Here is a 27,281-nt window from a genome sequence, read left to right as displayed (position 1 = left end):
ATTTAATTTGGTTTTGAGTGTTCCCAGAAAAAGAGGCAGTATTCTGATGACAAACTCAGTTTATTTTGTATGACCCAGCCACTCTAGCGACATTAAAGTAGAAAATACTGGCCATTCCACTGTGGCCTTCAAAGATACGGAACCCTTCCTTGTGCTACCACGTCTTTGGTCTGTATCTGGATGGAGCTGCTTTACAAAGCTTTGCAACTCAATGTATTGCACATAAAACGCGCTATAATAGAGGAAATATGCTACACATTGAGTTAAAGTACAGAGCCAAGCTATTAAAATACTGCATGAAAAGCCAACAAAGTTCATCTTCTATGCAGAGCAGCAGGGTAACAGCGAGGTGGTGCTATACTGAGACACAAATGCTTTAAAAAAAAAAAAAAAAAGTCTATGCAGAGAGATTTCCTTTCTCGGGTCTCGAGAACAAATATATTCCGGAATGTGACTGTATCTTGAACCAACGTGTCGACACAATCACGTGTACTGCAAAGCTCTCGGCTAGCCCGGCTTGTTTTGCGCTGCAGCCGCCGCGCCGGCGCGGGGCTCCCGGGAGCGGCCGCCCCGCCCCGCGGCATATCCGGGCTGATGGCGGCCGGGCCGTGCGCTGGTGCTGCAGCCCGCGGGGAGCGGCTCGGGCTGGCCCCGACACGTACGTACCGAGTGCTGTTGCCGCCGTCGGTGCCGTTACTGCCCGCAGTGCTGGCGAGGGTTTGCGGGGGGCAGAGCTGCGCCTGGCCGGAGCTGTGTAGGGGGCAGCGCCGGGTCCCTAAAGGAGGTGCCGGAGCGTGAAACGCTGCAGCTCCGGGGGAGGTTCTGTGGGGAGCGACTAGAAATTCACATGGGAACTGTTCCCCTCTAACAGCTTTTTAACATCTGAAGCTTCAGCAGGCCTGCGTCAGGCCTCCCGCAAATCTAAAAATTGCTGCTAGTGTTTTGGATGTAGTCTAAAAATTGCAGCTAGTGTTTTGGATGTAGCAGCTGAGTTTCATACTGCAGTTTAACCCAGCGAAGGCAAGCTGACCGGAGTGCTCACGCTGCCCGAGACAGCAATAGCATTCATTCTTCAGAAACAATCCTCTCCAATGTTCCTTGACTTGCAGCCAGTTGTGCTCTCTTCTATAGAGAAATACAGGCCTCTTAATTTTTTCCAAGTTTCAAAAGCATTTTGAAGCTAGAGCCTTCAGAGTGTGTTAGGGATTTCAGCATCTCCGTTCTCTAGTCATTGCTTGTACTGAAGCCTCAGCAGCCATAAAACATTTCAAAGAAATAAAAAACTGCATAGTCTCTTCAAGCGCTCGGCCTTGGAGCTGGTTGGGCCAAAATATATTGTTCTTACTGCTTTGTGTACTTACTGCTGTAAGTAAAAATTGCCCATCTGATAAATGTCTTCTCTCATCAGAGAAGATCAAACTTCCTTAGCTTGCTCTCTGTTAATATATTTTCTTCCTACCAGGGCAAAGCACCATTCTTTCATGAAGATGGGAGCACACGTAACAACTGCTTATGACTGAAATTGACATACCTTCCTGAAGAGCTACAAGTAAATAATGCCATTAAAATTATTTTGTTTACAAGCAGAAACCCAAGCTAAATTTACCAAATGATTCATTCTAAATAACTCTGGCTGCCTGTCAAGTACAGTGACAGCTGATAGCAACAGGCTCTGGAATGTAGATTCTACACTTTATAAACTGATGTGTTTGGTGCTTGAATTTGCTCCAAGGCGTTCAGCTTCACTGACAAGAGATACGGATTTTCTTTTCCTTGAAATAAAAATGAGGCTTGTTTTGTAGAAGTCATGCAAGATTTTACATAAACTTTTGTTTGGGTTTCTGTATAATAGCAGGCTGGAGTTTCAGCAGTGCGTTCCCAACATGTATTAAGTCAGGAAAGGGTGCAGGTTTCTTTCATATAGCAAACCCAAAGGCTTTTGTGTTCCTGTTTAAACAGTCAGGGAAGTGTTTTGTGTCCCCTATAATGGCACCCAGGAACCTACTTCCTTCTTTGCCCTGCCTTGTTTCTGTGTTAAGATCGCTTTTTACAAAGAGTAGATACTTAGAGGAAAGTAACAAGATTCTGTGTTTTGTTATTTAAGGGAAGTAGTAGTTCAGCCTTTCATTTGCAAAAGACCTCCTTGTAGCACTACTTTGTATTTCAGGCTCTCTAAATGAACTACTAAATGTGAAGAGTATAAAATGAGATCCTAAATAGTGTAACAAACCTTGATAGTTGCTTAACTTGTGGTTTGTTCTAAGTCTTACCTCTTTAAACGAGAAAAAGGAGAGGCAAATTTTAATAGGCTTACCATCTGTGTTCACATATAAGTAAATAAAAACATGATACGATTGGGGTAGTTCCTAGCCTAGCTGATCATAATAAGGTGATGCAGCTGGGTTTCCTCCTTCAGTGCATTCTCAGAACTCTGTACCTGGGCACAGAGAAGGAGACGACTTAGTTATAGAGCTTCACGCCACTTGTATCCTCTGCATGCCATTGCACTGTTTTCTCTGGGAGAAGAATATCTTAATGCAAATTGTACAGGTGTACAGAAATTAAACATTTAGCATTTCTGGTTGTGAGTCAGTATAGTCACTTCTGTATCTGAGAGATCTTCTAAGTTCAGGGTTGTTGTTTGAATGATAGATGTCATGCATAACCCAAGTAAGACTCGCATATATTAGACCTGCAAAATATGTGGGGATTTGTGGCAACTCATGATGAGAAACACGTTGCTTCTCCAAGGCCTAAATATACACAAGTTATGGTAACACAGCTTGGAAAAAAAGATGCCTTTCAAGGATCAATAGGAATATAAAATACTGAACATTAAAATAAGAAATAGAATATCCATTTTGGTTTATATAAGTACTGCTTTGCCTTTTGGGGTTGTTTTTGGCTTTATACTAATAAAGATACAATTTTGCACAATAGAGAAAGCTTGTATTAGCCAAGATCTGAATTTTAACTTCAGGAAAACAAAGTTACCATTAGTATGAGAGGTTGGTATGGCTTAGCTAGAATGCAGTTCTCAAAATGGGAATCAAGCAAAGTTAAATAAATATGATGCCAGAGATTTTCAAATGTGTATTTTGTAACGTGTACTTTACCCTTCTCCAGGACCACAAACAGGCAGTAAGAAGAGCACAACCGATCGCAGAGCACAAGATGAGTATCTTTTTTCTGCTGTTAGTTGTAGGAGTTTGCTGGGCACAGTACAGCCCTAACGCGCTCTCTGGGAGGACGTCTATTGTACATCTCTTCGAATGGCGCTGGGCGGATATTGCTCTGGAGTGTGAACGCTATTTAGCTCCTAATGGATTTGGAGGAGTTCAGGTATGTTTGTTCCTATCAGTAGGTAGTAAAATTGCTGTGTAGATGATAATGTGTTTTTCAGAGAAAATGTTTAATTCACCAAAGGACAGGTACTGAGAAAGAAAAATAGAAATTGGTAATGGAAGTAGTAAATGCTGACAAATATATTCAACTATCACCATGTGCGTGAATTTATTTCATTGCTCTAAAGTGCATGTTTTCTGCTCTGTGCTGTTACATTTAGATGAATTGGAATTGCATATCGAGGGCTAAATTTTTTTTTTTTTAATACTGCTGTGGAGTAACCTACATTTATCTGCTTGTTATTATTTAAATCTAGGGAAGCTCTTAAGACCTAGATAAACATAAAATGACTGGGAAAAAAGGGCTCCCAAAGAGAATACAAAATGCTGAAGGCTTTGTGTAAATGCATTTAAAAGGCTGCTAATTGTGTTCATCCAAACTAAAGCACCGTGTTAGAGTAAGCCATTAAGAGACCCTTCTTTGCAGGAACCTGGTGCAAGCAGGCAGAAATGAACTGAACACAAGTTCTTTGGTGGAGGTGTGTCAATGTGAATCTGTTCCATCCGAACAACAGACATGTTCCTATGGAACCAGTAATGTCAGGGGTGGGGCTACAGCTGCAGAGCAGTCACCTGTTCAGCTATTTCAGTGTCTTTGTCAGATTGCTCAGGAAAAGCTGGTAAGAGAAGTCTGCCTGTCTCTTGTAGGCCAGGAGCCTGCAACCTGGCCTGTGTGAGAACTTTCCCATAATTTTCAAATGATACATCTTTTCTTTGCAACCTTCTTTCCAGGCACGCAGGCCTGATTGATTTTAAACTGATTTCTCAGACTATGGTATATGCTTGGATATTGTTTTAACTCCTGCTGTGACAGGGTCTCAGAAAGAAAGTTTTGTTCAGATGCAGGCTTGCTGAGCTGGGCACAAAGGCATGGCAGCACGAAGCAGGCTGCAGCTTAGGGATCTTGGTAAGAAATGGTGGGGTCAGGCAGTTAGTTGTTTCCAGAGATTTGATTGAAGGTAGTAGCAAAACTTTGTTGCCTGAAAAGTATCCTGGAAAAAGTCTATAAAAAGAAGTAGTATAGATTATCTGGAAACTGTGACAAGTCTCACATCAAAAATGCTTTTATCCAAAACATTACAAAAATGGGAAGTTGGATCAATTTTAAGGGCAGATTAAGTCAGTTGTTCTGCAGTCAATTTTTAACATAATTCAGGGCTGTCTCTACTGGCCTAGTCCTTCAGATTTCAGACTCTTCTTTAGATCTTTAAAGGCCTGCATTCATGAAGATAATAGGACACTCTGTCCATGGACCTCATTTCTATAGTATGATTCTTACCTGCTGAAGGTCCAGGCCGAAGTCTTTTTTTTCCAGCCCACTACAGTGTAGGCGGAGGATACTGAAGATCTACATGGGTTAGGTATTTTGAGTGGCTTCCATTAAAGGGACCTGATTTTCTATTTTTGTGTTCTTTCTCTAACAATACTGGGGAAACAAACCATTATCAGTATTGTGTTACCAAAAGACACCATCTTATTCACAGATTTCACCTCCAAATGAAAATATTATCGTTACTGACCCCTGGCAACCATGGTGGGAAAGATACCAGCCCGTCAGCTACAAGCTGTGCACACGATCTGGAAATGAAACTGAATTTAGAGACATGGTGACCAGGTGCAACAATGTTGGAGTAAGTGCTTGGAAAACCTTCTGGTGTTAACAATGCAAGCATGTAGACAACTGGTAATTTAGAATGGAAGATGTGGTAGCACTGGAGTAAAGATGAGGATTTTTTTTTTTCCATAGAATCATAGAATAGTTTGTTTTGGAAGGGACCTTATAAAGGTCATCTAGTCCACCACCACCCCACCACCACCCCACCCCCCCCGCAATGAGCAGGGACATCTTCAACCAGACCAGGATGCTCATAGTCCTGTCCAACCTGACCTTGAATATTTCCAGGGACGGGGCATCTACCACATCTCCAGACAACCTGTTCCAGTGTTTTGACACCCTCGTTATAAGAAATTTCTTCCTTATATCTAGTCTAAATCTACCCTTTTTTAGTTTAAAACCATTAGCCCCTGTCCTGTTGCAATGGGCCCTGCTAAAAAGTTTTCCCCCGTCTTTCTTATAAGCACCCTTTAAATACTTTAATACTGGCCGTTGGTGCAGCCATGCTGGCTGTCTCAAATCACCTCCTTGTCCTTCGTGTGCTTTAGCATAGCTTCAAGGAGGATTTGTTCCGTGATCTTCTCAGGCACAGAGGTGATGCTAACAGATCATTACTTCACAGGGTCCTCCTTTGTACCCTTTGTAAAAATGGGCACAATGTTACCTGCCTATTTGTTGAGATGTAGGCTGTATTACCATTGTTATATGTAAATAAAAGAGTAATATTTTAAATAAAATGATGGGGGAAGAAAGCAAGCAGAGGTAGGGTGATAGGGCAGGAGTTGAGAGAGGGAACTTTAATTAGTGGTGCTGTAGGAAATGGCTTTCTCAAATTAAATTGTGAATACTACTCTCTAGGTACATATTTATGTGGATGCAGTAATCAACCACATGTGTGGAGCTCATGCTGGTGCTGGCAGCCATGCTACTTGTGGAAGCTATTTCAGTGCAAAGACTGAAGATTTTCCAGCTGTGCCTTACTCTGGCTGGGACTTCAATGATGGTAAATGTAAATCTAAAAGTGGAGACATTGAGAATTATCATGATATATCTCAGGTAAACCTAGAACTATACATATATTTCTCATGTACATCTGTTCCTGGGCTGTGGTTTCTTTGCTCCCCTTTTCTGGCAGACCTTTTAAAAAAGAAAAGAAAACAAAAACCTCCATGGAAAACCATCCCAATTGATAACAGAGGTCAGCGTTGCTATCAGGAACACTGCTTGTTAAAGGGATCGCTCTACTTGAGCCAATGGCTCAATTTCAGATTTAGACAAATGTGCTTAGGTACTTTGTAGGCAGATTTAAAGCTTATAAAATCTGTTTAGGGATTATTTTGTGTGGTTTTTTTGTGTTTTAAACAAGATAAAGGTAAGAGCGATTATTTGCCTTTTCGTGTAAATTGGAAGTTGTGTTTGGTTTCAGTTTCAGAGGAGAGAGATCAGGATTGCACAAAGAAAAATAATAATGCTAAACTCTTGAAACTGGACCTTCTGTTTCCTCGGAGTCCCTGTTACTCTCTATCAGATTACGAGGTCAGGACTTTAAAACTACCATAGAATGAAACGTTATTTTTTAAAGATAAGATCCCATCTTTCTTGAATAATGTCTTATGCCTTTCAAATGCATGTGATCTCTCCTGAAGGGGGGAGAGGTTTTGGAGAAATGGCAGCAGAAGGGGAGACTTTAAATGCCGCTGAATTCTTCAGCAGATCTACAGGAGCATCTGTACAGCCTGTTCCTTAATATGTTTGCAACATGGGCTGACGCACCTTGCTCTCTCTGGGCAGGTGTGCATAGCCACAGAAACCCCTTGTAAGAGCAGTTAAAAAAAGGCATTTCAGTATATTCAGCGTGCGCTGGAAGTATCCTTTTGATGCAAATGGGTGCCCACCGTTTTGTATTTACAGGAAATACAGGCAAAAAGGGGGCAGAAAACAGGGTTTAATGTTTCACAAGGCTATAACCACTCAATAATTTTAACAGATTTAGAAATATAACTTCTAGAGATCTTTCCTACATCAGAGAAGAAATGGGTGCGCTTGCAATAGTGATTAATCTGTTTGTCAGTACTCTGGAGTGAGAATAACGTGTCATGTTTTTGCCCTTTGCTTGCATGAAAAAGCTGGTGATAGATTTAATGGTTTGACTGTCTGTTACAATCCTTCAGCACCTACAGCTGTGTAAGCTGGGTGAATGCAGACTTCGTAGCGCTCCTTCTGTGTAGATGACTGTCCAAGGTGATTGTCCAAGGCAAAGTTATGTGTGATGAACAACAGCTAGTGAGATTTTTATTTGGTGTGGCATCACACAGGTAACAAAATTCAAAACGTCTGTAGAACGCTACTGCGTTTAGTTTATTAGGTGAAAAAATGTTTAATTTCAGATTTTTTCTACAGGTCCGAGACTGCCGCTTGGTGAGCCTTCTTGATCTGGCCCTGGAGAAGGACTATGTCCGCTCAAAAGTTGCCGAGTACATGAACCACCTCATTGATATTGGTGTAGCAGGCTTCCGAATTGATGCTGCCAAGCATATGTGGCCTGGGGACCTGAAGGCAGTTTTAGACAAGCTGAATGACCTAAACACGAAATGGTTTTCTGCAGGAACTAAACCTTTCATTTACCAGGAGGTAATCTTTTGGTGTGTTTTTTTTTCCTTTATTTCAGTTGTACTTTACAAAATTCTTTCTTGCAGGCACAGTATAGACTCAGTCCCACATGGGAGGCGATGCTTTGCCTGAGCTGGGCGGGAGCAGCTCTTGGACTTGTAGACCTGTAGCTTCTGGACCTGTAGCAATTGTTGCTGTGATTTAATAACCATAATTTAGAATTATCTAATCTGCCCAGAAATGCTAATGGACAGTTATTTTGGACCTTCTGTAACTAAGTCTACCTGGAAATTTGACTTGATGTGGATTCTGTTGCATCAAAGTTAGTGTAAAAATTCTATTGATTTGAAAAAGAGATGTCGCTGCTCCCCAAATTTTAAGTTCTGGAGAATACGTTGCGACAGAAAGTAGAAATAGTGATTACGGTCTGAAACATGGTTTTCCAATGGCATAGCCTTGTGAGTTGACATTCCAAATTTGTGTTTTACGTTTGGGTAACAATTCCTAACAAGCAGGTAATTGTTGGTTTCAGTCAGCAGGAGGTAAAGTTGCTGGACACATTTTATTAAGGCAATACGTGGCCTGCAAGGTTTAGGGCAAACAGTCAGACATTCTTTAGCTACACGGAGAAATGAGGTTGCCCGTGTGCTGGAAGCAGAGACGTTGTTGGCTACGCTAAACGTGAAGTTGGTACGGCCCGAGTCTTAATGATGCGATAGTGATCGATGAAGATGAGGAGAATTAGGATGGAGATGGAGAACAAGCTCACCGCTAGGCTGAGATCAAACGAGGAAAATAGCTTTAAATGCAGCTTTGTGAGTAAGCCAACTAATGCGTTTAGCTCGAGTAGTGCCTCTTCCTTAAAACAGTGTCTCAGGCAACACCTTGTACTTGTCTGGTGCTTTGAAGCAAAAGGAACGCTCTGTCTTTCCTGTACCAGGTGATTGACCTGGGTGGAGAGCCGATCAAAGGCAGCGACTACTTTGGAAATGGCCGAGTGACAGAATTCAAATATGGTGCGAAACTGGGGACGGTGATCCGCAAGTGGAATGGGGAAAAGATGGCGTACTTAAAGTAAGGCTGAAGATGCTGCAGCTTAAGGGGGGTACGCTGGGTACACGTGTTGACAAGGCAGCTTCAAGTCTTTGTGTTTTTGTCTAGGAACTGGGGAGAAGGCTGGGGCTTTGTGCCTTCCGACAGAGCCCTGGTCTTTGTGGATAATCACGACAACCAGCGGGGCCACGGGGCTGGTGGAGCTTCCATTCTAACGTTCTGGGACGCCAGGTAAGGGGTTGTTCTCGCCCGGGCGATGCTGCTTGCTTTTCCTCGTTTGTCTATCTGTTCTCTGGCACAGTTTCTCTTTCCACGTCTTGTTACTTGTTTTTGTCTAACGAACAGGCTTTATAAGATGGCAGTTGGTTTCATGCTTGCTCATCCATATGGGTTCACGCGTGTGATGTCAAGTTTTCGCTGGCCAAGAAACTTTGTCAATGGACGGGTAAGCTGGTACATGCTGAAGATGCATTCACGGTGAATAAGGATCAGGACGGGGCCAGAGTAGCAGTCCAGTGCATTTAAATTTGTTAGGTGACTTCTCTGTCCCATGTTGGACCTAGCAGATGGCAATTTGATGGTCCATCTAGGTTTTCTCTACAGATGGGCTCTCCGCATTTCCACTAAGAAGTTTTAAACTTCTCCTTTTAATTACAGGACGTCAATGACTGGGTTGGACCGCCGAGTAACGCGGATGGATCAGTAAGGCCTGTTACAATCAATGCGGACACCACCTGTGGCAACGACTGGGTTTGTGAACATCGCTGGCGTCAAATAAAGTAGGGACACTGTGGGGGAAAATAGCGAGCAAAAGCAGCTGCTTTTGCTTCCTGTTCCTTCTGGGTTCAGAGCTCTCGCGGGCGCAGTGACAGCCGTTCCTTGCGTTTTCAGGAACATGGTCATCTTCCGTAATGTGGTGGACGGTCAGCCTTTCTCCAACTGGTGGGACAACGGCAGCAATCAAGTGGCTTTTGGTCGTGGTAGTAAAGGCTTCATCGTTTTCAATAATGATGACTGGTAAGTCCGTGGGTGGGACCATGTCCCCAGAGAGGAGCACAGCAGCGCTCATCAGCCATCCCGATGGGGAGGGGAACGTCCCTTTCTCCTGATGAGCGCAATCACTGCAGCTTGAGCTAGAGTCTTTCAATTGCACGCCAGGGCTAGAGAGCCAAAATGGGAGCACAGGGAATGAAGCATGGGTTGGACGAGAAAGGTCACTCTTTACATTGCCCTACAAAGTGAGGGATTAGCGTCAAGTTCAAAAAGTCCCCCACCCAGTTTGAAATACCTGTTTGAAATCGGTGGGTAAACAGCATTTGTTTATTTTCACGTAGGGATCTGAACATCAGTTTGCAAACAGGACTGCCTGCTGGTACCTACTGTGATGTTATTTCTGGAGAAAAGGAAGGCAACACATGTACTGGAGAACAGGTCTATGTTTCCGGAGATGGGATAGCTCGTTTCCACGTTAGTAACAACGCTGAAGATCCGTTTGTTGCAATTCATGTTAATGCTAAGTTATAACGCGGGAGAAATATCTTTCTCGACTTGGTGTGTGCATTACTGCTCCCCCATATGTTATTCACTGGTATTTGAGCCTGAGCAATTCTCTGTATCTAGTGAATTAAAAATGGCAATCGAAGAGTAATGGTTTTTTCCTGTAATGACTTGGATTGTAACTTTATCACATGATAACTTGTGGCAATGCAGTGGTAGATTTTAAGGCAACGCGGCACTCCATTTCCCCCATCACAGAAGCGGAGGGGGGAGATCAAAGAAAGTAAATAAAAAGAACCCAAACCAGCACCCGGGCAAGTCAAAACGCAGTATTTCCAAGGCCAATACCTGCACACACATCTGCGTCCTAGAGCAGCCGCGGTGCGGGCACTCAGCAGTGAGCAGTGCCTACGCACACAGGCAGTTTATCTGTTTCTTGCCACCAAGCAAACGCAGGGTCTGGGTCAGCAGAGGAAGCTGGGCTGGGCCGATCCGTTATTCCAGCCTACGTCACCAGTGAGGCCAGTGGGTTGCCTGCTTCACAGTCAGCTTGTGCCTGTGCAAAGCAAACCCACGGATCTTCCATCGTCAGCCCCAATGCCTGGTGCACACCAGTGTTCACTGGGGCTGTTTCGAGGTGTCCGAGAGGCACGCTGCGTGCCCAAGCATCGCTTAGGCCTTGTGGCAGGGGCTGAAGCCCAGCGTATTCGTGTCTCCGTGGTGCGTTAGGCTTGCTTAGTGTGTAACATCTCAGGGACTTACGCAGACGGAGCGCAGCCTTGGTGGCTTTCCCAGTGTCACTGTCAGCTATGAGAAAATGCTGCGGTAAACACGAGAGTGCGAGTGCTGCTTGAGGTCAGCAAGTCTGCGTGTCCCAACATAGTCATTGCGACCCGGTCTGGAGGGCCAGATGGAAGAGTCCCGCTGAGGTTTCTTATTTTTGAGGTCAAGGTGCACTTGTAAGAGCTGATTCTTTTTGTGGTAGGAGGGAGTGAGCACAGGGGGGTGCTGGGGGTGTGTGTCGGCTGTCTGTGTGCCCAAGACCTCGGCGTGCCTGGCAAGGCAGTTATGGTGTGGGAGGAAGGGCCCAGGTAGTGTCCCTGGCCCAGAGGCTGGACCTCCCGTCTGCCTCCCCGGCTCAGGGTGGCCAGCAGGGCCTTGCTGAGGGCAGGGAGCCTGCTGGAAAACACAGCGCTGGGTCTGCGCACTAGAGCCGTGTCAAAGACAATAGACCCATGTGGCAGGATGTTAAGAGCCATTGCAAACCTCTTGTTTGCCACCAGGGTCAGGTCGGGGAGCTCTCGTGCTTCGTTGAAGTTGAGTGGTTCTATTTGTTTGTGTAAACTGGGGTGGCAAAGGGATGGGGTCACATCTGCGTTGTTCTAGTACATCCATGAAATCAATATGCAGGAAAGCTGGTTTAAAAGCATGACACCTTCTTTTATGTGTGGTAGTGGCATATCCTGGCAGCATAAAATTTATGATCAAGATAATGAATCTGTCTCTGCTGAAACCAGCTAAAGCCTATTATTATCTTTGAAAATCCTTTGTTAGTTTTTTAATTTTTATAATCTCTGCTGTGCTGAGCCATGTGTACACTCCTTTCCATGCTGGTCTGACTAAATGAGGGATGTATTCACATGCTTTTAATTAACTCAGGGATAAACAGTTACACTACCAGCTGATGCACTCAGCTGACATAGCTGTTTATCTAAAATAAAGGTCATGTTTCAGCCCCTCTTTGTGGTAAGAAGTCAGAATTCTTTGTAACACATGTGGACAGTCACAGCCTATATTATTTCCTCAGCTTCATAAGCAAGTCCCTCTTGCCCATCTCCTTTGAGCCTTCTTCCTTTGGTGGTATTTATTAGGCAGTCACGTGCTGGTAGGTCTTGTGTATGCATTGACACTGCAGCAGTGCATTGGGAAAGCGCTGCCCTGCAGCACAGTATCCATTTTGTAGTCAATTGGCAGAGCTGTGCTATGACCACACAGGGACATGCAAGAGCAGGTCTGCTTTTTAGGTTTGCAGTGTAAAAGCTTGCAAATAAAAGGGTCTTATTTCACCCCACAGTTGTTCAAAATCATGTTTCCGATGGTCCAGGTGGTCAAATGGATTAAAACACAGGATTTAAAATAAAAAAGACAAACTCCTCTGGTCTTGCCTGCCCAAAGCTTCAACTCCCTTAAAACTCCTCTGAAAATCAGAGCTAATTTGTTAGGCACCTGACATTTTTACCACATTGAGAGAGATGCTATGTTTGAAACTGTACATTAAATACTTTCTTCTTGGGGTTATACTTCAGAAAGACTCATAAACTTTCAGTGCTGGATGGCCACCTTCTCTCTTGCCCTCATGCATTTCCTCAGCATGCTAAAATACTGCAGCTTGTTCAGCCTGAGCTGCTGAGTAGCCTCATGTGAGGGCTTCCAGTCCCCTTGCTAGTGTGTTGGCCACCTATTAGAGGATGGGTCCTTATTCTCCATGGCTGACAGCAGTACATTTCAGTGAAAAACATGTGTAGTTGGAAACCATGTTATGCAGTGACGTGCCATCATATCAGTGGAACCCCACAGGAAACTGTGATGGAAAAATTAACCTCAGGCACATTTGGTTGCTTTTGGTAATATTGAGGAAAGAGGGGCGGCTGTTCTCACAGAATTAGTAATCACAAGGTGCAATTATCTCACTGGTTCCTTGCTGTTAGCAAGCTGGCAAGGTCATTTGTAGAAACTTACTATTTCATTGTTGTAGTGGAAAAACAGACCTTTTATAAGGTCTGTGATATGAAAATGAACAGGTGGGTAAATGGGACCAGCTTCTGCATTTTGTCCTTGAAGACAAATTATGGGAAAGAGAAGCATGCATATAACACATTTAAAGGCATGGCTGCTTTCAGAAAGAACATACTAGAGGCAGTTCAGATACAAAGCACACTGAGATTTCTCTTGGAGTAGATATACCACTTTGTGGAGTTTTTGTTTTTCTCACAGATACTCATTGAATGTCAGGGATCTTCTGGTCTTTTGTTTTATCGTTGGCATGATGGGAGCTTATTCTTGGAGCATTTTTGCTTATCTTATAAATCAGTTCCAAATGAAGACCTGAAATTATGTCATGATCAAAAGTCAGAAAGTGTTTTTGAAGGAGGAATTTGTAGGAAAAGCCAGAAGGGACTTGAGCAACACCTCTGGCTTTCAAGTTCAATTTTATGTCAGGGAGCTAAAACTGTACCATCTGCTATTTCGCTGTACATCTGATTTTGGGCTTCCTTCCTTGACTGAGATGAATCATTGGTCATTTAAAGTGAGGTGAAACCTTATGCTGAGTCTCTGTTGGAGAGGAAAACACTTGCAGCTCTGATTACTTCCAATCAGGTAAAGAAACTGTACGACTGTGTGAAGAAAACCAGTAACAGTTCCCAGCAGGGACTGGGCAGTGATGCTAGGAAAACTTCAGGCATGAAAAGGGGTCAGTTTCTAGTTACCAGTGTGATTCACCTGGTGAAGACCCACAGCATGTTGTGTGATAGATCTGTTAGTGATGGAGAGTGGCTGATGAGGTACCCTGGTTTGAGCTCAGACTAATCCTGAGAGCTAGGTGCTTCTGGATGGCGGGCTGTTAGATTTCACATTGTCTCTTAATCCTCTCCCTTTCCTTTCACCTTCTAGAGCCCCGTTTGAAGGTCTGTGTGTTATGTTTTGGAATACTTTTAATAAAGTAACTTTGTTTACATGATTGGAAAGAGTACAGTTCTGAGTTTGGGTGCACTGCTCACAGACAGCTTGGGTTGTGATAATGTATAATCATTGTGAAAAGGTGTTTTATCTTCAGCTGTTGGGCAATCCAGGAAAAAAACAAAACGGGAGAATGATGTTGAGCTAACTAGCCAAATAGTAACTGATAGCATTGATCTGTGTGAATTTTGACAGCTGCAACAGGAACCTTGCCATCTTGCAGGAGTATAAATTGCCAGTGGAAAGACCATAGCCCTAAGGCATCATGCAAGTCCTTCTCCTACTCGCAGCTGTTGGGTTTTGCTGGGCACAGTACAACCCCAATACCTGGACTGGAAGGACGTCTATTGTACATCTCTTCGAATGGCGCTGGGCGGATATTGCTCTGGAGTGTGAACGCTATTTAGCTCCTAATGGATTTGGAGGAGTTCAGGTAAGGTGTTTCATGTGTGTAGGTAAGAAAATGGCATTTCAGCATTTGATTAATGTATCAAAATGCCGATGTTGGAGACAGCCAGCTCCAAATACCTTTGGTGTTGGAAAAGGGGGGATGGAAGTAGTAACTGCTGTTAGTCACAACCCTAGAGCCTGCAGGGCCAATGAATGATCTTGTGTTTCTAGATCAGTTACAGGGGAGCATGCTTTCCTCTGAAACACTTCCCTTGGGAAGCTAAGTTTTCCTCTTTACCTTGTTCTGAGGGAAGTCTATAAGCATTGAATCTTGGCTTTCCTAAGAATGTCACTGTTCCGGATAAAAGTAATTCCTGTGGCTTCAGCCCTCCCGTGCACGTGTCCTTGAAATCAGGCCCATGCTGGACCTGGGCAGCCCATAGGAACAAAAGCAAACTTCCTTCCTTGCCAGTTTACAGGATGAACATCTCAGACCTGACCTTATACTGTGGGAGAGAGAGACTGGTTTGGGTGCTAGCCTGCCTCTGAGGGTAGAGGTGCTGATTGAATTTTTTCCTTTAAAATGCTGAAATAAAACAATTGATTTCTTATCAAAGTACATCATTTCCTCTGCAGGTTTCACCTCCAAATGAAAATATTATCATTACTAACCCCAACAGACCCTGGTGGGAAAGATACCAGCCTGTCAGCTACAAGCTCTGCACTCGATCAGGAAATGAAAATGAATTCAGAGACATGGTGACCAGATGCAACAACGTTGGAGTAAGTACCTTGAAAAACGTGTGTCTGATACACCAAGAAGTACAGCCGAAGGGAGTTATTGCTGTTGCCCTTAAAGGAGGCATAAACTGAGAATAAACTGAAGGGAGAAAAAAGATAAAATTAACAGTGATGTGGTAAAGCTCTGACTATCACTTCACCATCATTAAAAAACATACTGAAATGCACTTACTGCTTTTCTAGGTTCATATTTATGTGGATGCTGTTATCAACCACATGTGTGGGGCTGCAGGTGGCTCAGGCACACATTCTACCTGTGGAAGCTATTTTAATGCTGGAAACAGAGATTTTCCAGCTGTGCCATACTCTGGCTGGGATTTCAATGATGGCAAATGTCGAACTGGAAGTGGAGACATCGAAAATTATGGTGATATATATCAGGTAACTATATCTGGCAAAAGTTTGAAATGTTTTTCTTTTTCCCTTTTTTTTTTTTTTCTTTTTAGTTTTAAAGATGTTGTGTAAATGTTACAGTAAGGCCAAACAAAGGGAGTAGTTTCTCATGAAACCTGTGCTTTGTCACTTGACAAGTGAATGAGGTAGTGAATACAGGTAAAGGAAAGGTACTTGTGGTGCAAAATATTCTAAGTACTGAGGACTTAAGAACTATCCCTGCATGTTTCACGTGGGCACATGCAGAAGTTTGCTCCTGAACTGAGCTCAGTGTTATAGCTTGTAAACAGCTAATCTTGATAAGGAGACCCCTTGGAAAATTGACAGCAGTACAAGGTGCTACCCTGGCTAAGTGATTTACTCTTTTTTTGTGAATGGAATGTGTGCGAATTCTTTCTCAAGGTTACTGCTCTTCCTTCAGCCACTCTGCAAAAAACCACCATGCTGTTTCTCATACTCAATTCTGATGACATCTGCACAGGGAGGTGAAAATTTTCACCAACTGTCCTAACTTGACTGTTGAGCTGTGTAGTAAATTTACGTATGTCTTGGTACAGACTGTTGTGGCTTTACACCCCAGCCAGCACCTAAACACCACACAGCTGCTCCCTCATTCCCGCCATGGTGGGATGAAGGAAAGAAACAGAAGGGTAATGGTGAGGAAACTTGTCGGTTGAGATAAAATAGTTTCATAGGTAAAGCAAAAGCCACACAAGCAAAGCAAAACAAGGAATTAATTCACCGCTTTCCCATCAGCAGGCAGGTGTTCAGCCATCTCCAGGAAAGCAGGGCTCCAACATGTCTAATGGTTACTTGGGGAGACAAACACCATTGCGCCGAACATCACCCCTTTCCTTCTTCCTCCCCCAGCTGTATATGCGGAGCATGATATCCTAGGGTCTGGAATATCCCTTTGGTCAGTTGGGATCAGCCGTCCCAGCTGTGTCCCCTCCCAACTTCTTGTGCACCCCCAGCCTACTCACTGGTGGGGTGGGGGAGAAGCAGAAAAGGCCTGGGCTCTGTGTCAGCGCTGCTCAGCCGTAACAGAAATGTCTCTGCATTATTGACAGTGTTTTCAGCACAAATCCAAAACATAGCCCCATACTAGCTACCGTAAAAAAAACCTAACTGTATCCCAGACAAAACCACTACACAGACCTTGACATACTTCTCTTCTGTACAAACTGGATATACAAACAATTGATTTTATGGTTCGAAACATGCAAATATTTCATTGAATGGTTTTACCATATGACAGAGTACATATTTATGTGGATGCAGTAATCAACCACATGTGTGGAGCTCATGCTGGTGCTGGCAGCCATGCTACTTGTGGAAGCTATTTCAGTGCAAAGACTGAAGATTTTCCAGCTGTGCCTTACTCTGGCTGGGACTTCAATGATGGTAAATGTAAATCTAGAAGTGGAGACATTGAGAATTATCATGATATATCTCAGGTAAACCTAGAACTATACATATATTTCTCATGTACATCTGTTCCTGGGCTGTGGTTTCTTTGCTCCCCTTTTCTGGCAGACCTTTTAAAAAAGAAAAGAAAACAAAAACCTCCATGGAAAACCATCCCAATTGATAACAGAGGTCAGCGTTGCTATCGGGAACGCTGCTTGTTAAAGGGATCGCTCTACTTGAGCCAATGGCTCAATTTCAGATTTAGACAAATGTGCTTAGGTACTTTGTAGGCAGATTTAAAGCTTATAAAATCTGTTCAGGGATTATCTTGTGTGGGGTTTTTGTGTTTTAAACAAGATAAAGGTAAGAGCGATTATTTGCCTTTTCGTGTAAATTGGAAGTTGTGTTTGGTTTCAGTTTCAGAGGAGAGAGATTAGGATTGCACAAAGAAAAATAATAATGCTAAAATCTTGAAACTGGACCTTCTGTTTCCTCGGAGTCCCTGTTACTCTCTATCAGATTATGAGGTCAGGACTTTAAAACTACCATAGAATGAAACGTTATTTTTTAAAGATAAGATCCCATCTTTCTTGAATAATGTCTTATGCCTTTCAAATGCATGTGGTCTCTCCTGAAGGGGGGAGAGGTTTTGGAGAAATGGCAGCAGAAGGGGAGACTTTAAATGCCGCTTAATTCTTCAGCAGATCTACAGGAGCATCTGTACAGCCTGTTCCTTAGTATGTTTGCAACATGGGCTGACGCACCTTGCTCTCTCTGGGCAGGTGTGCATAGCCACAGAAACCCCTTGTAAGAGCAGTTAAAAAAAGGCATTTCACTATATTCAGCGTGCGCTGGAAGTATCCTTTTGATGCAAACGGGTGCCCACCGTTTTGTATTTACAGGAAATAAAGGCAAAAAGGGGGCAGAAAACAGGGTTTAATGTTTCACAAGGCTATAACCACTCAAGAATTTTAACAGATTTAGAAATATAACTTCTAGAGATCTTTCCTACATCAGAGAAGAAATGAGTGCGCTTGCAATAGTGATTAATCTGTTTGTCAGTACTCTGGAGTGAGAATAACGTGTCATGTTTTTGCCCTTTGCTTGCATGAAAAAGCTGGTGATAGATTTAATGGTTTGACTGTCTGTTACAATCCTTCAGCACCTACAGCTGTGTAAGCTGGGTGAATGCAGACTTCGTAGCACTCCTTCTGTGTAGATGACTGTCCAAGGTGATTGTCTAAGGCAAAGTTATGTGTGATGAACAACAGCTAGTGAAATTTTTATTTGGTGTGGCATCACGCAGGTAACAAAATTCAAAACATCTGTAGAACGCTACTGCGTTTAGTTTATTAGGTGAAAAAATGTTTAATTTCAGATTTTTTCTACAGGTCCGAGACTGCCGCTTGGTGAGCCTTCTTGATCTGGCCCTGGAGAAGGACTATGTCCGCTCAAAAGTTGCAGAGTACATGAACCACCTCATTGATATTGGTGTAGCAGGCTTCCGAATTGATGCTGCCAAGCATATGTGGCCTGGGGACCTGAAGGCAGTTTTAGACAAGCTGAATGACCTAAACACGAAATGGTTTTCTGCAGGAACTAAACCTTTCATTTACCAGGAGGTAATCTTTTGGTGTTTTTTTTTTTTCTTTTATTTCAGTTGTACTTTACAAACTTCTTTCTTGCAGGCACAGTATAGACTCAGTCCCACATGGGAGGCGATGCTTTGCCTGAGCTGGGCCGGAGCAGCTCTCGGACTTGTAGACCTGTAGCTTCTGGACCTGTAGCAATTGTTGCTGTGATTTAATAACCATAATTTAGAAATATCTAATCTGCCCAGAAATGCTAATGGACAGTTATTTTGGACCTTCTGTAACTAAGTCTACCTGGAAATTTGACTTGATGTGGATTCTGTTGCATGAAAGTTAGTGTAAAAATTCTATTGATTTGAAAAAGAGATGTCGCTGCTCCCCAAATTTTAAGTTCTGGAGAATACGTTGCGACAGAAAGTAGAAATAGTGATTACGGTCTGAAACATGGTTTTCCAATGGCATATCCTTGTGAGTTGACATTCCAAATTTGTGTTTTACGTTTGGGTAACAATTCCTAACAAGCAGGTAATTGTTGGTTTCAGTCAGCAGGAGGTAAAGTTGCTGGACACATTTTATTAAGGCAATAGGTGGCCTGCAAGGTTTAGGGCAAACAGTCAGACATTCTTTAGCTACACGGAGAAATGAGGTTGCCCGTGTGCTGGAAGCAGAGACGTTGTTGGCTACGCTAAACGTGAAGTTGGTACGGCCCGAGTCTTAATGATGCGATAGTGATCAATGAAGATGAGGAGAATTAGGATGGAGATGGAGAACAAGCTCACCGCTAGGCTGAGATCAAATGAGGAAAATAGCTTTAAATGCAGCTTTGTGAGTAAGCCAACTAATGCGTTTAGCTCGAGTAGTGCCTCTTCCTTAAAACAGTGTCTCAGGCAACGCCTTGTACTTGTCTGGTGCTTTGAAGCAAAAGGAACGCTCTGTCTTTCCTGTGCCAGGTGATTGACCTGGGTGGAGAGCCGATCAAAGGCAGCGACTACTTTGGAAATGGCCGAGTGACAGAATTCAAATATGGTGCGAAACTGGGGACGGTGATCCGCAAGTGGAATGGGGAAAAGATGGCGTACTTAAAGTAAGGCTGAAGATGCTGCAGCTTAAGGGGGGTACGCTGGGTACACGTGTTGACAAGGCAGCTTCAAGTCTTTGTGTTTTTGTCTAGGAACTGGGGAGAAGGCTGGGGCTTTGTGCCTTCCGACAGAGCCCTGGTCTTTGTGGATAATCACGACAACCAGCGGGGCCACGGGGCCGGTGGAGCTTCCATTCTAACGTTCTGGGACGCCAGGTAAGGGGTTGTTCTCGCCCGGGCGATGCTGCTTGCTTTTCCTCGTTTGTCTATCTGTTCTCTGGCACAGTTTCTCTTTCCACGTCTCGTTACTTGTTTTTGTCTAACGAACAGGCTTTATAAGATGGCAGTTGGTTTCATGCTTGCTCATCCATATGGGTTCACGCGTGTGATGTCAAGTTTTCGCTGGCCAAGAAACTTTGTCAATGGACGGGTAAGCTGGTACATGCTGAAGATGCATTCACGGTGAATAAGGATCAGGACGGGGCCAGAGTAGCAGTCCAGTGCATTTAAATTTGTTAGGTGACTTCTCTGTCCCATGTTGGACCTAGCAGATGGCAATTTGATGGTCCATCTAGGTTTTCTCTACAGATGGGCTCTCCGCATTTCCACTAAGAAGTTTTAAACTTCTCCTTTTAATTACAGGACGTCAATGACTGGGTTGGACCGCCGAGTAACGCGGATGGATCAGTAAGGCCTGTTACAATCAATGCGGACACCACCTGTGGCAACGACTGGGTTTGTGAACATCGCTGGCGTCAAATAAAGTAGGGACACTGTGGGGGAAAATAGCGAGCAAAAGCAGCTGCTTTTGCTTCCTGTTCCTTCTGGGTTCAGAGCTCTCGCGGGCGCAGTGACAGCCGTTCCTTGCGTTTTCAGGAACATGGTCATCTTCCGTAATGTGGTGGATGGTCAGCCTTTCTCCAACTGGTGGGACAATGGCAGCAATCAAGTGGCTTTTGGTCGTGGTAGTAAAGGCTTCATCGTTTTCAATAATGACAACTGGTAAGTCCGTGGGTGGGACCATGTCCCCAGAGAGGAGCACAGCAGCGCTCATCAGCCATCCCGATGGGGAGGGGAACGTGCCTTTCTCCTGATGAGCGCCATCACTGCAGCTTGAGCTAGAGTCTTTCAATTGCATGCCAGGGCTAGAGAGCCAAAATGGGAGCACAGGGAATGAAGCATGGGTTGGACGGGAAAGGTCACTCTTTACATTGCCCTACAAAGTGAGGGATTAGCGTCAAGTTCAAAAAGTCCCCCACCCAGTTTGAAATACCTGTTTGAAATCGGTGGGTAAACAGCATTTGTTTATTTTCACGTAGGGATCTGAACATCAGTTTGCAAACGGGACTGCCTGCTGGTACCTACTGTGATGTTATTTCTGGAGAAAAGGAAGGCAACACATGTACTGGAGAACAGGTCTATGTTTCCGGAGACGGGATAGCTCGTTTCCACGTTAGTAACAACGCTGAAGATCCGTTTGTTGCAATTCATGTTAATGCTAAGTTATAACTCGGGAGAAATATCTTTCTCGACTTGGTGTGTGCATTACTGTTCCCCCATATGTTATTCACTGGTATTTGAGCCTGAGCAATTCTCTGTATCTAGTGAATTAAAAATGGCAATCGAATTGAAGAGTAATGGTTTTTTCCTGTAATGACTTGGATTGTAACTTTATCACATGATAACTTGTGGCAATGCAGTGGTAGATTTTAAGGCAACGCAGCACTCCATTTCCCCCATCACAGAAGCGGAGGGGGGAGATCAAAGAAAGTAAATAAAAAGAACCCAAACCAGCACCCGGGCAAGTCAAAACGCAGTATTTCCAAGGCCAATACCTGCACACACACCTGCGTCCCAGAGCAGCCGCGTTGCGGGCACTCAGCAGTGAGCAGTGCCTACGCACACAGGCAGTTTATCTGTTTCTTGCCACCAAGCAAACGCAGGGTCTGGGTCAGCAGAGGAATCTGGGCTGGGCCGATCCGTTATTCCAGCCTACGTCACCAGTGAGGCCAGTGGGTTGCCTGCTTCACAGTCAGCTTGTGCCTGTGCAAAGCAAACCCACGGATCTTCCATCGTCAGCCCCAATGCCTGGTGCACACCAGTGTTCACTGGGGCTGTTTCGAGGTGTCCGAGAGGCACGCTGCATGTCCAAGCATCGCTTAGACCTTGTGGCAGGGGCTGAAGCCCAGCGTATTCGTGTCTCCGTGGTGCGTTAGGCTTGCTTAGTGTGTAACATCTCAGGGACTTACGCAGACGGAGCGCAGCCTTGGTGGCTTTCCCAGTGTCACTGTCAGCTATGAGAAAATGCTGCGGTAAACGCGAGAGTGCGAGTGCTGCTTGAGGTCAGCAAGTCTGCGTGTCCCAACATAGTCATTGCGACCCGGTCTGGAGGGCCAGATGGAAGAGTCCTGCTGAGGTTTCTTATTTTTGAGGTCAAGGTGCACTTTTAAGAGCTGATTCTTTTTGTGGTAGGAGGGAGTGAGCACAGGGGGGTGCTGGGGGTGTGTGTCGGCTGTCTGTGTGCCCAAGACCTCGGCGTGCCTGGCAAGGCAGTTATGGTGTGGGAGGAAGGGCCCAGGTAGTGTCCCTGGCCCAGAGGCTGGACCTCCCGTCTGCCTCCCCGGCTCAGGGTGGCCAGCAGGGCCTTGCTGAGGGCAGGGAGCCTGCTGGAAAACACAGCGCTGGGTCTGCGCACTGGAGCCGTGTCAAAGACAACAGACCCATGTGGCAGGATGTTAAGAGCCATTGCAAACCTCTTGTTTGCCACCAGGGTCAGGTCGGGGAGCCCTCGTGCTCCTTTGAGTATTTTGCCACTGGATTTTTTTTTAGAGTTACTGTACCCTTGTTTAAATTGTGATTGTATGCTAGCTCTGATTATGACTTTTGGGATTAAGTAATGTCTGAATCAGCCTATCCTCAACATTACAAAACCTCATCCAAGCCCTCAGCTATTGTGGCAAATGATTGAAATGGCATACTTTGGTCTGAGGTGTCCGTAAATAAACAGGAGGTACTGAATATGGAGAAGGATATGTCTGTGCCTGTGAACATATGTGGATCCACTTCTCAATTACATTGGCGTACAGTGAATGTTTTGCCTGATGTAGATTCAGAGATCTCTGCATTTAGCTGTGGGATTAAATACAACATGGAGAAGAAGAAATTATGAGACAGCTTCCTTAGGTGTAAGTAAAACTTTGCAGGCCAGATGATCACTCCTTTGAAAGGACCAGACCTGGATTCAGACTTTGTTTTTTGTTCCTTTTTGTATCAGGGTTTTTGGCACATTGCCTTGTAATTTGAGCACAAAAGTGATGAAGAAAGCACCAGTGTCATCCAGAGCAACACCAGGTCTTTCAGATGAGTCATGGAACCTAGGGTTATGGTCAGCTTTACTGTTGATCATTAAATTTTCACAGAACTTACTACCACTAGCAAATTTTTATCTTTAGTTTTGTCATTTCTATTGCTACTCTTTTATATGTAAAGTGATGTCTCCAAGCCTTAATGTTGTATGAAAATTTGAAATCCAGTTAAGAAGTTTTTCAAGTTTAAAGTATTTGCTGAGGCACAACAGGATACTTAGCACATTTGTTGAAGTATAAGATTTTAGAATTTTGTGGGCATTATGCAGTATTTCATTTTCTGTTGCAAAGTAGTGCTCACTTTCGTTGGCCAAGCAGAGTGAGTCTGAGTAATGTCAAAACCTGTTATAGGCTGATATTTTTTGTGATATTGCCAGTCTCATGTGTTCCAAAATAATAACTCAAACCCTAGAAAATCTGAGTTTTAAAAGAAAGTAATGGTTTGAATTAGAGTTGGTTTTTTTTTCCACTTTGAGTTTTCTGGGTACACTCCTTGGGTTTATATTTTATTTTGAAGTTTAGTATAGAATTTGAATATGGAAAAAAAACCCAAACCTAACCAGCTAGGATCAAGTACATAAAGAGAAATATTTTTATTTTTTAGGGGTATGCTATGTAGCTGATTGGAAGAAACTTGACTACAAGCAAAGGTAAATACTGTCACCTTTTCCACATACTGTCAGGTTATCAGCTTGTTTTAAAGTGAATGGAAGAAAGATGATGGATAGTGATGGATTATTTTTCCTTTGGGATCTGTGAGATTTCTCTTCCCCAAAAGTTAATTAGTTCTGTTATACAATTTCCTTCTTAGTTGCTTCACTGCAGAAGAGCCTGAAGGCAGTTGCTGGGTCAGGAGGAACCACTCAGCTGACGTTTTTGGGGCAGAAGGTGAATCTGTCCAGTTTCACTTAAGACAAATAAGGTAATAGAGTACCTGAGAAACCCGCCTTTCCTTCCTCCTTTTTCGGTCTCTGGTTTGGCTGGTCCAGCTGCCCTCTGTTCTACTCTTTTCTACCATACTTCCCCACACTTTTGCTATAGTTTTGTTTTTCCTGCTCTTCTGCCTTTGTGTCACATGCGAATTACCATTTCAGTCCTAGTCAGCTCTTCCTTTGTGCCCTGTGGGAAGTTCAGAGGACTGTGTTAGATTCAGGCAGCCATGAAGAGGGAAGGCTCTTCATATTTGTTCGGTTTGTGAGATGGGAAACCCATATGAAATGTTGCAGCCTATATGAAGGGCATTTCCACCTCCACAATTGGAACAATTTGATTTTTTAAATAAATTTGGTGTCTTTTTGCATAATGTACAAAACAAACACCTCCCAAAAAAATGATGATTTTATGGAAGCTTTTGCATTTTTGCTACGTTAAATGGTAAAGTAACTCAGCCACCAATAGTGAGTATTGAGAAAACCTTTAAATAAAGAACAAGCTGGATATTTTCTTTATATTGTGCTGGAGCAAGAGTAGAATGAGACTGCAGCTACTGTCCTGTCACTACCTTCTTTAAACAATATGGAGATTATAATGGTATGATTAGGAATAGCTACATTTTATGGGTACTATAATTCAAACTAAGCAGAATTTTGTATATATCAACATGTTGTTCAAGCACAGTTTGTTTTGTGCCATAAAACATATGGAAGCATTTAAGGGAAGTAGACTGGAACAGAAGGAATATCAATGAAGAGATAATTGAACTGCAGTGTAGTAAAAGAAAAATTCTTTGACTTATTTCACCCACGTGGTCTATAAGTATCCATTATTGACAATTATATCCCTTAGTGAATATTTTAGGGACAGTAGTTAAATGGTTTTACAGAGAAAGTTTAAGACTTTACTAGTTCTTGTAAACTTTATTATGGTCCTCTAGTTGATCGTCGTAACTTGTCATTTCTACGCTTTGAAAGTTTTGGGACCTGGTGTTAGATCCTGAACAGTTAACGCCTGCAAAAACAATGAAGAATAATTTAAATCTGATTTAATTAATTGTACTTTTGTTTAATTGGGTGATAAAGAAATGTCCTTTGCTTTCTAAATAAATGTTCTGATCAAGTTTTTTCATTGTAGTGGGGTGGGAAAGGCAATGGAATGTTGTCATTTTTGTAAGTACAGAACATTTGTTATTTGCTTAAACTTCTGATAATTAAAATACAGATGAAGATCGAAAGAAATGAAGCATAAGTATAAATGCCATTTTATGTCCATTTGTTTTGGCCATGTGTTTTCTGAATATGTGTAAACAAGGCACCCTGCACTGAATTAAGCACAACACAGTGTTTTACTAGCGGGAAAGCTAGCTGGGTAAGTTATAAATTGGTCATCTTTAATGTTATCAGTAGATTATGTGAGGAAAGTATAGAAATGTTTTCACAAAAGGAAAGTTCCTCAGTTCTCTGAGAACCTAACTTGAAATGTTGAGCCTAGAGCTATATGACCTATTATGCTATAAATTGTCAGCTAGACCTATTATGCTATAAATTGTCAGCTATTGTATTGACTGATTTGGTCACAGCGGTATTATATTTTTTGCGAATATTTTTAGTAGAATACTTTTACCTATGCAGACTAAACCAATGGTAATCAAATTGAAGACATCAGCATCTGCAAGGATTTCCTTCAGAACAGGGAACAGTAATTCACTAGTGAGCTTGCAACTGTTCTGAACTACCTGTGTAGGTTTCTGTGAATATTGGCTAAACATATTCTCAGTAAGGTCAGTTTTAATGAATCTGTGTCAAATCCCATATTTTATCTGACTACAAGGGAAAGCAAATAATAGAAGTGGCTGAAAGACAATGTGGCTCAAAGAAAATGTAGTATAATATTTCCCCTTTCTCTATTTAACTACCAAAAGGTCTCCAGTTTAAGTAGCCATTTGACTATGGCAGAGTCTCAGAAATGGAAATGGCCTGTTTCTTTGTTAATTCAAAAATATATTGCAAGTGACACCATAAAATAAATAATCACAAATGTTATTCATTTCAAATAATATATTTCATTGCTTCACTTGTTACCCTGTGCAGTGAACGTAGTTATTTCTTGTACAACCTTTTATTGCTAGTTTTATCCATATCTAGTAGAATTCTGCACACAAAAATCACATTGTTTGACTTACAGAACATACTGGTACTGGGAAAGCTCACACTTCAGGGGACTGACTCCAGGCAATAAGAGTTTTCTGAATTTATCTTTTTATCTTCTGCAAGTCACAATAAATTCCCCAGCTTTCTAGTTGAATTTATTTTGCTACAACTTTTCAGTTTTAAGAAAGTTAGTTGGAGCTGATTTGCTATGCAAAGTATGAGGATGCCTTCTCAGAGCATAACTGTTACAGCCCATAAGTAGCAGTCACTGAGAAGAGATTAAAGGAGCTAAGCAAGTAAGCTGATAAACTGAATAGTCTCAGTCTAAATTAATCTGATTTTATAAATGCATAATGTTTGTAAATGTGTTCATACTCTTTAATTTTCATTTTTCTTTTCCTTTTTTTTAATTTCTCACTGTAGTTCTATCTCTATATGTAAGTTTCAGCATAACAGTGATCAGAATTTAATGGAAATGGTGCACAGTAAAATAACGTGAACGGCTAACTTGTATGTACAAATGCTCATGAATTTTTAAGTTACATATGTTGATACATTGAGGCAGTAAACACTTTCACAGACACCTGATTGGAAAAGAGAAACGATGGATCTGATACATCACAAGGTGATTTGTCCTTTTAGTTCACAGAGTTAAAATTACGTATTGGTCAGATAAGGTGAAATAGTGATAGTAGAAAAACCACGAACTTCTAGTGGATTGTCTATGAGTGGACCAGAAGGTTAAGTTTACTGAAATATTCATGGGAATTTATTTTCTCAGCATAATGCAACAGCAAAAATGGAAATTTTGTTCAGCTCTGCATGTCTCTGTGTCACCTTATTAGTTCCCTGAATCACTGTTATTTTTCTAACAGAAGAAAGAGTTCTGTAATGGGAACCTAGCAGTCTATTGTCTTTTTTTATAAAGACTAAAAATTTTATTCAAGTTATAATTTTATTTTAAATGGAAAAAAATAAAAAACTCAGCTTAATTAACTTAATTAATATCCTTATTTAAGTCATTAATATTTATTCCTTACAATTTAATTCCTTATTAATTAACTTCCTTATTATTCCCCAAACACCCCCCACCCCTCCACCCCTGGAAAAAAAGAACGGGTGATGCCATGGTAAATATAGATTGCTACCATCATATTTGATTTTTCATTCCAGTTGTGAAGAAGAAAGCCTTTGGAAGTTTAGTAATTCCTATCTGTTTGCAGTTGACAAATAGTAATAACTGTGGATG

At 42.6% G+C, this 27,281-nt stretch overlaps 1 protein-coding gene across 4 annotated transcripts; it reads left to right on the top strand.

Annotated features, from left to right (window-relative positions):
• Positions 1–543: 543 nt before the first annotated feature.
• Positions 544–25,589, top strand: AMY2A (amylase alpha 2A). 4 transcript variants are annotated; one of them, XM_040609843.1, is made up of 12 exons: positions 544–658; positions 1,463–1,549; positions 3,127–3,342; positions 4,889–5,035; positions 5,878–6,075; positions 7,420–7,650; positions 8,570–8,703; positions 8,791–8,913; positions 9,028–9,127; positions 9,340–9,461; positions 9,574–9,699; positions 10,017–10,321. In XM_040609843.1, exons 3-12 carry the CDS (start codon positions 3,175–3,177, stop codon positions 10,204–10,206), a joined length of 1,539 nt encoding a protein of 512 aa, XP_040465777.1. In that variant the 5' UTR covers positions 544–658; positions 1,463–1,549; positions 3,127–3,174; the 3' UTR covers positions 10,207–10,321. The 4 variants fall into 4 exon arrangements, with proteins under 4 accessions (XP_040465777.1, XP_040465778.1, XP_040465780.1 ...); XM_040609844.1 differs by lacking the exon at positions 1,463–1,549 and having other exon boundaries at positions 586–658; XM_040609846.1 differs by lacking the exons at positions 544–658; positions 1,463–1,549; positions 3,127–3,342; ... (7 more) ...; positions 9,574–9,699; positions 10,017–10,321 and adding exons at positions 14,168–14,350; positions 14,944–15,090; positions 15,292–15,489; ... (5 more) ...; positions 20,458–20,583; positions 20,901–21,205.
• The last annotated feature ends 1,692 nt before the right edge of the window (positions 25,590–27,281 follow it).

This window comes from Falco naumanni, chromosome 11 (genome assembly GCF_017639655.2).
Source record: "Falco naumanni isolate bFalNau1 chromosome 11, bFalNau1.pat, whole genome shotgun sequence".
NCBI classification, from domain to species: Eukaryota; Metazoa; Chordata; class Aves; order Falconiformes; family Falconidae; genus Falco; species Falco naumanni.
The sequence above is the reverse complement of the archived record's forward strand: the minus strand, read 5'-3'. Positions and strand labels throughout refer to the sequence as shown.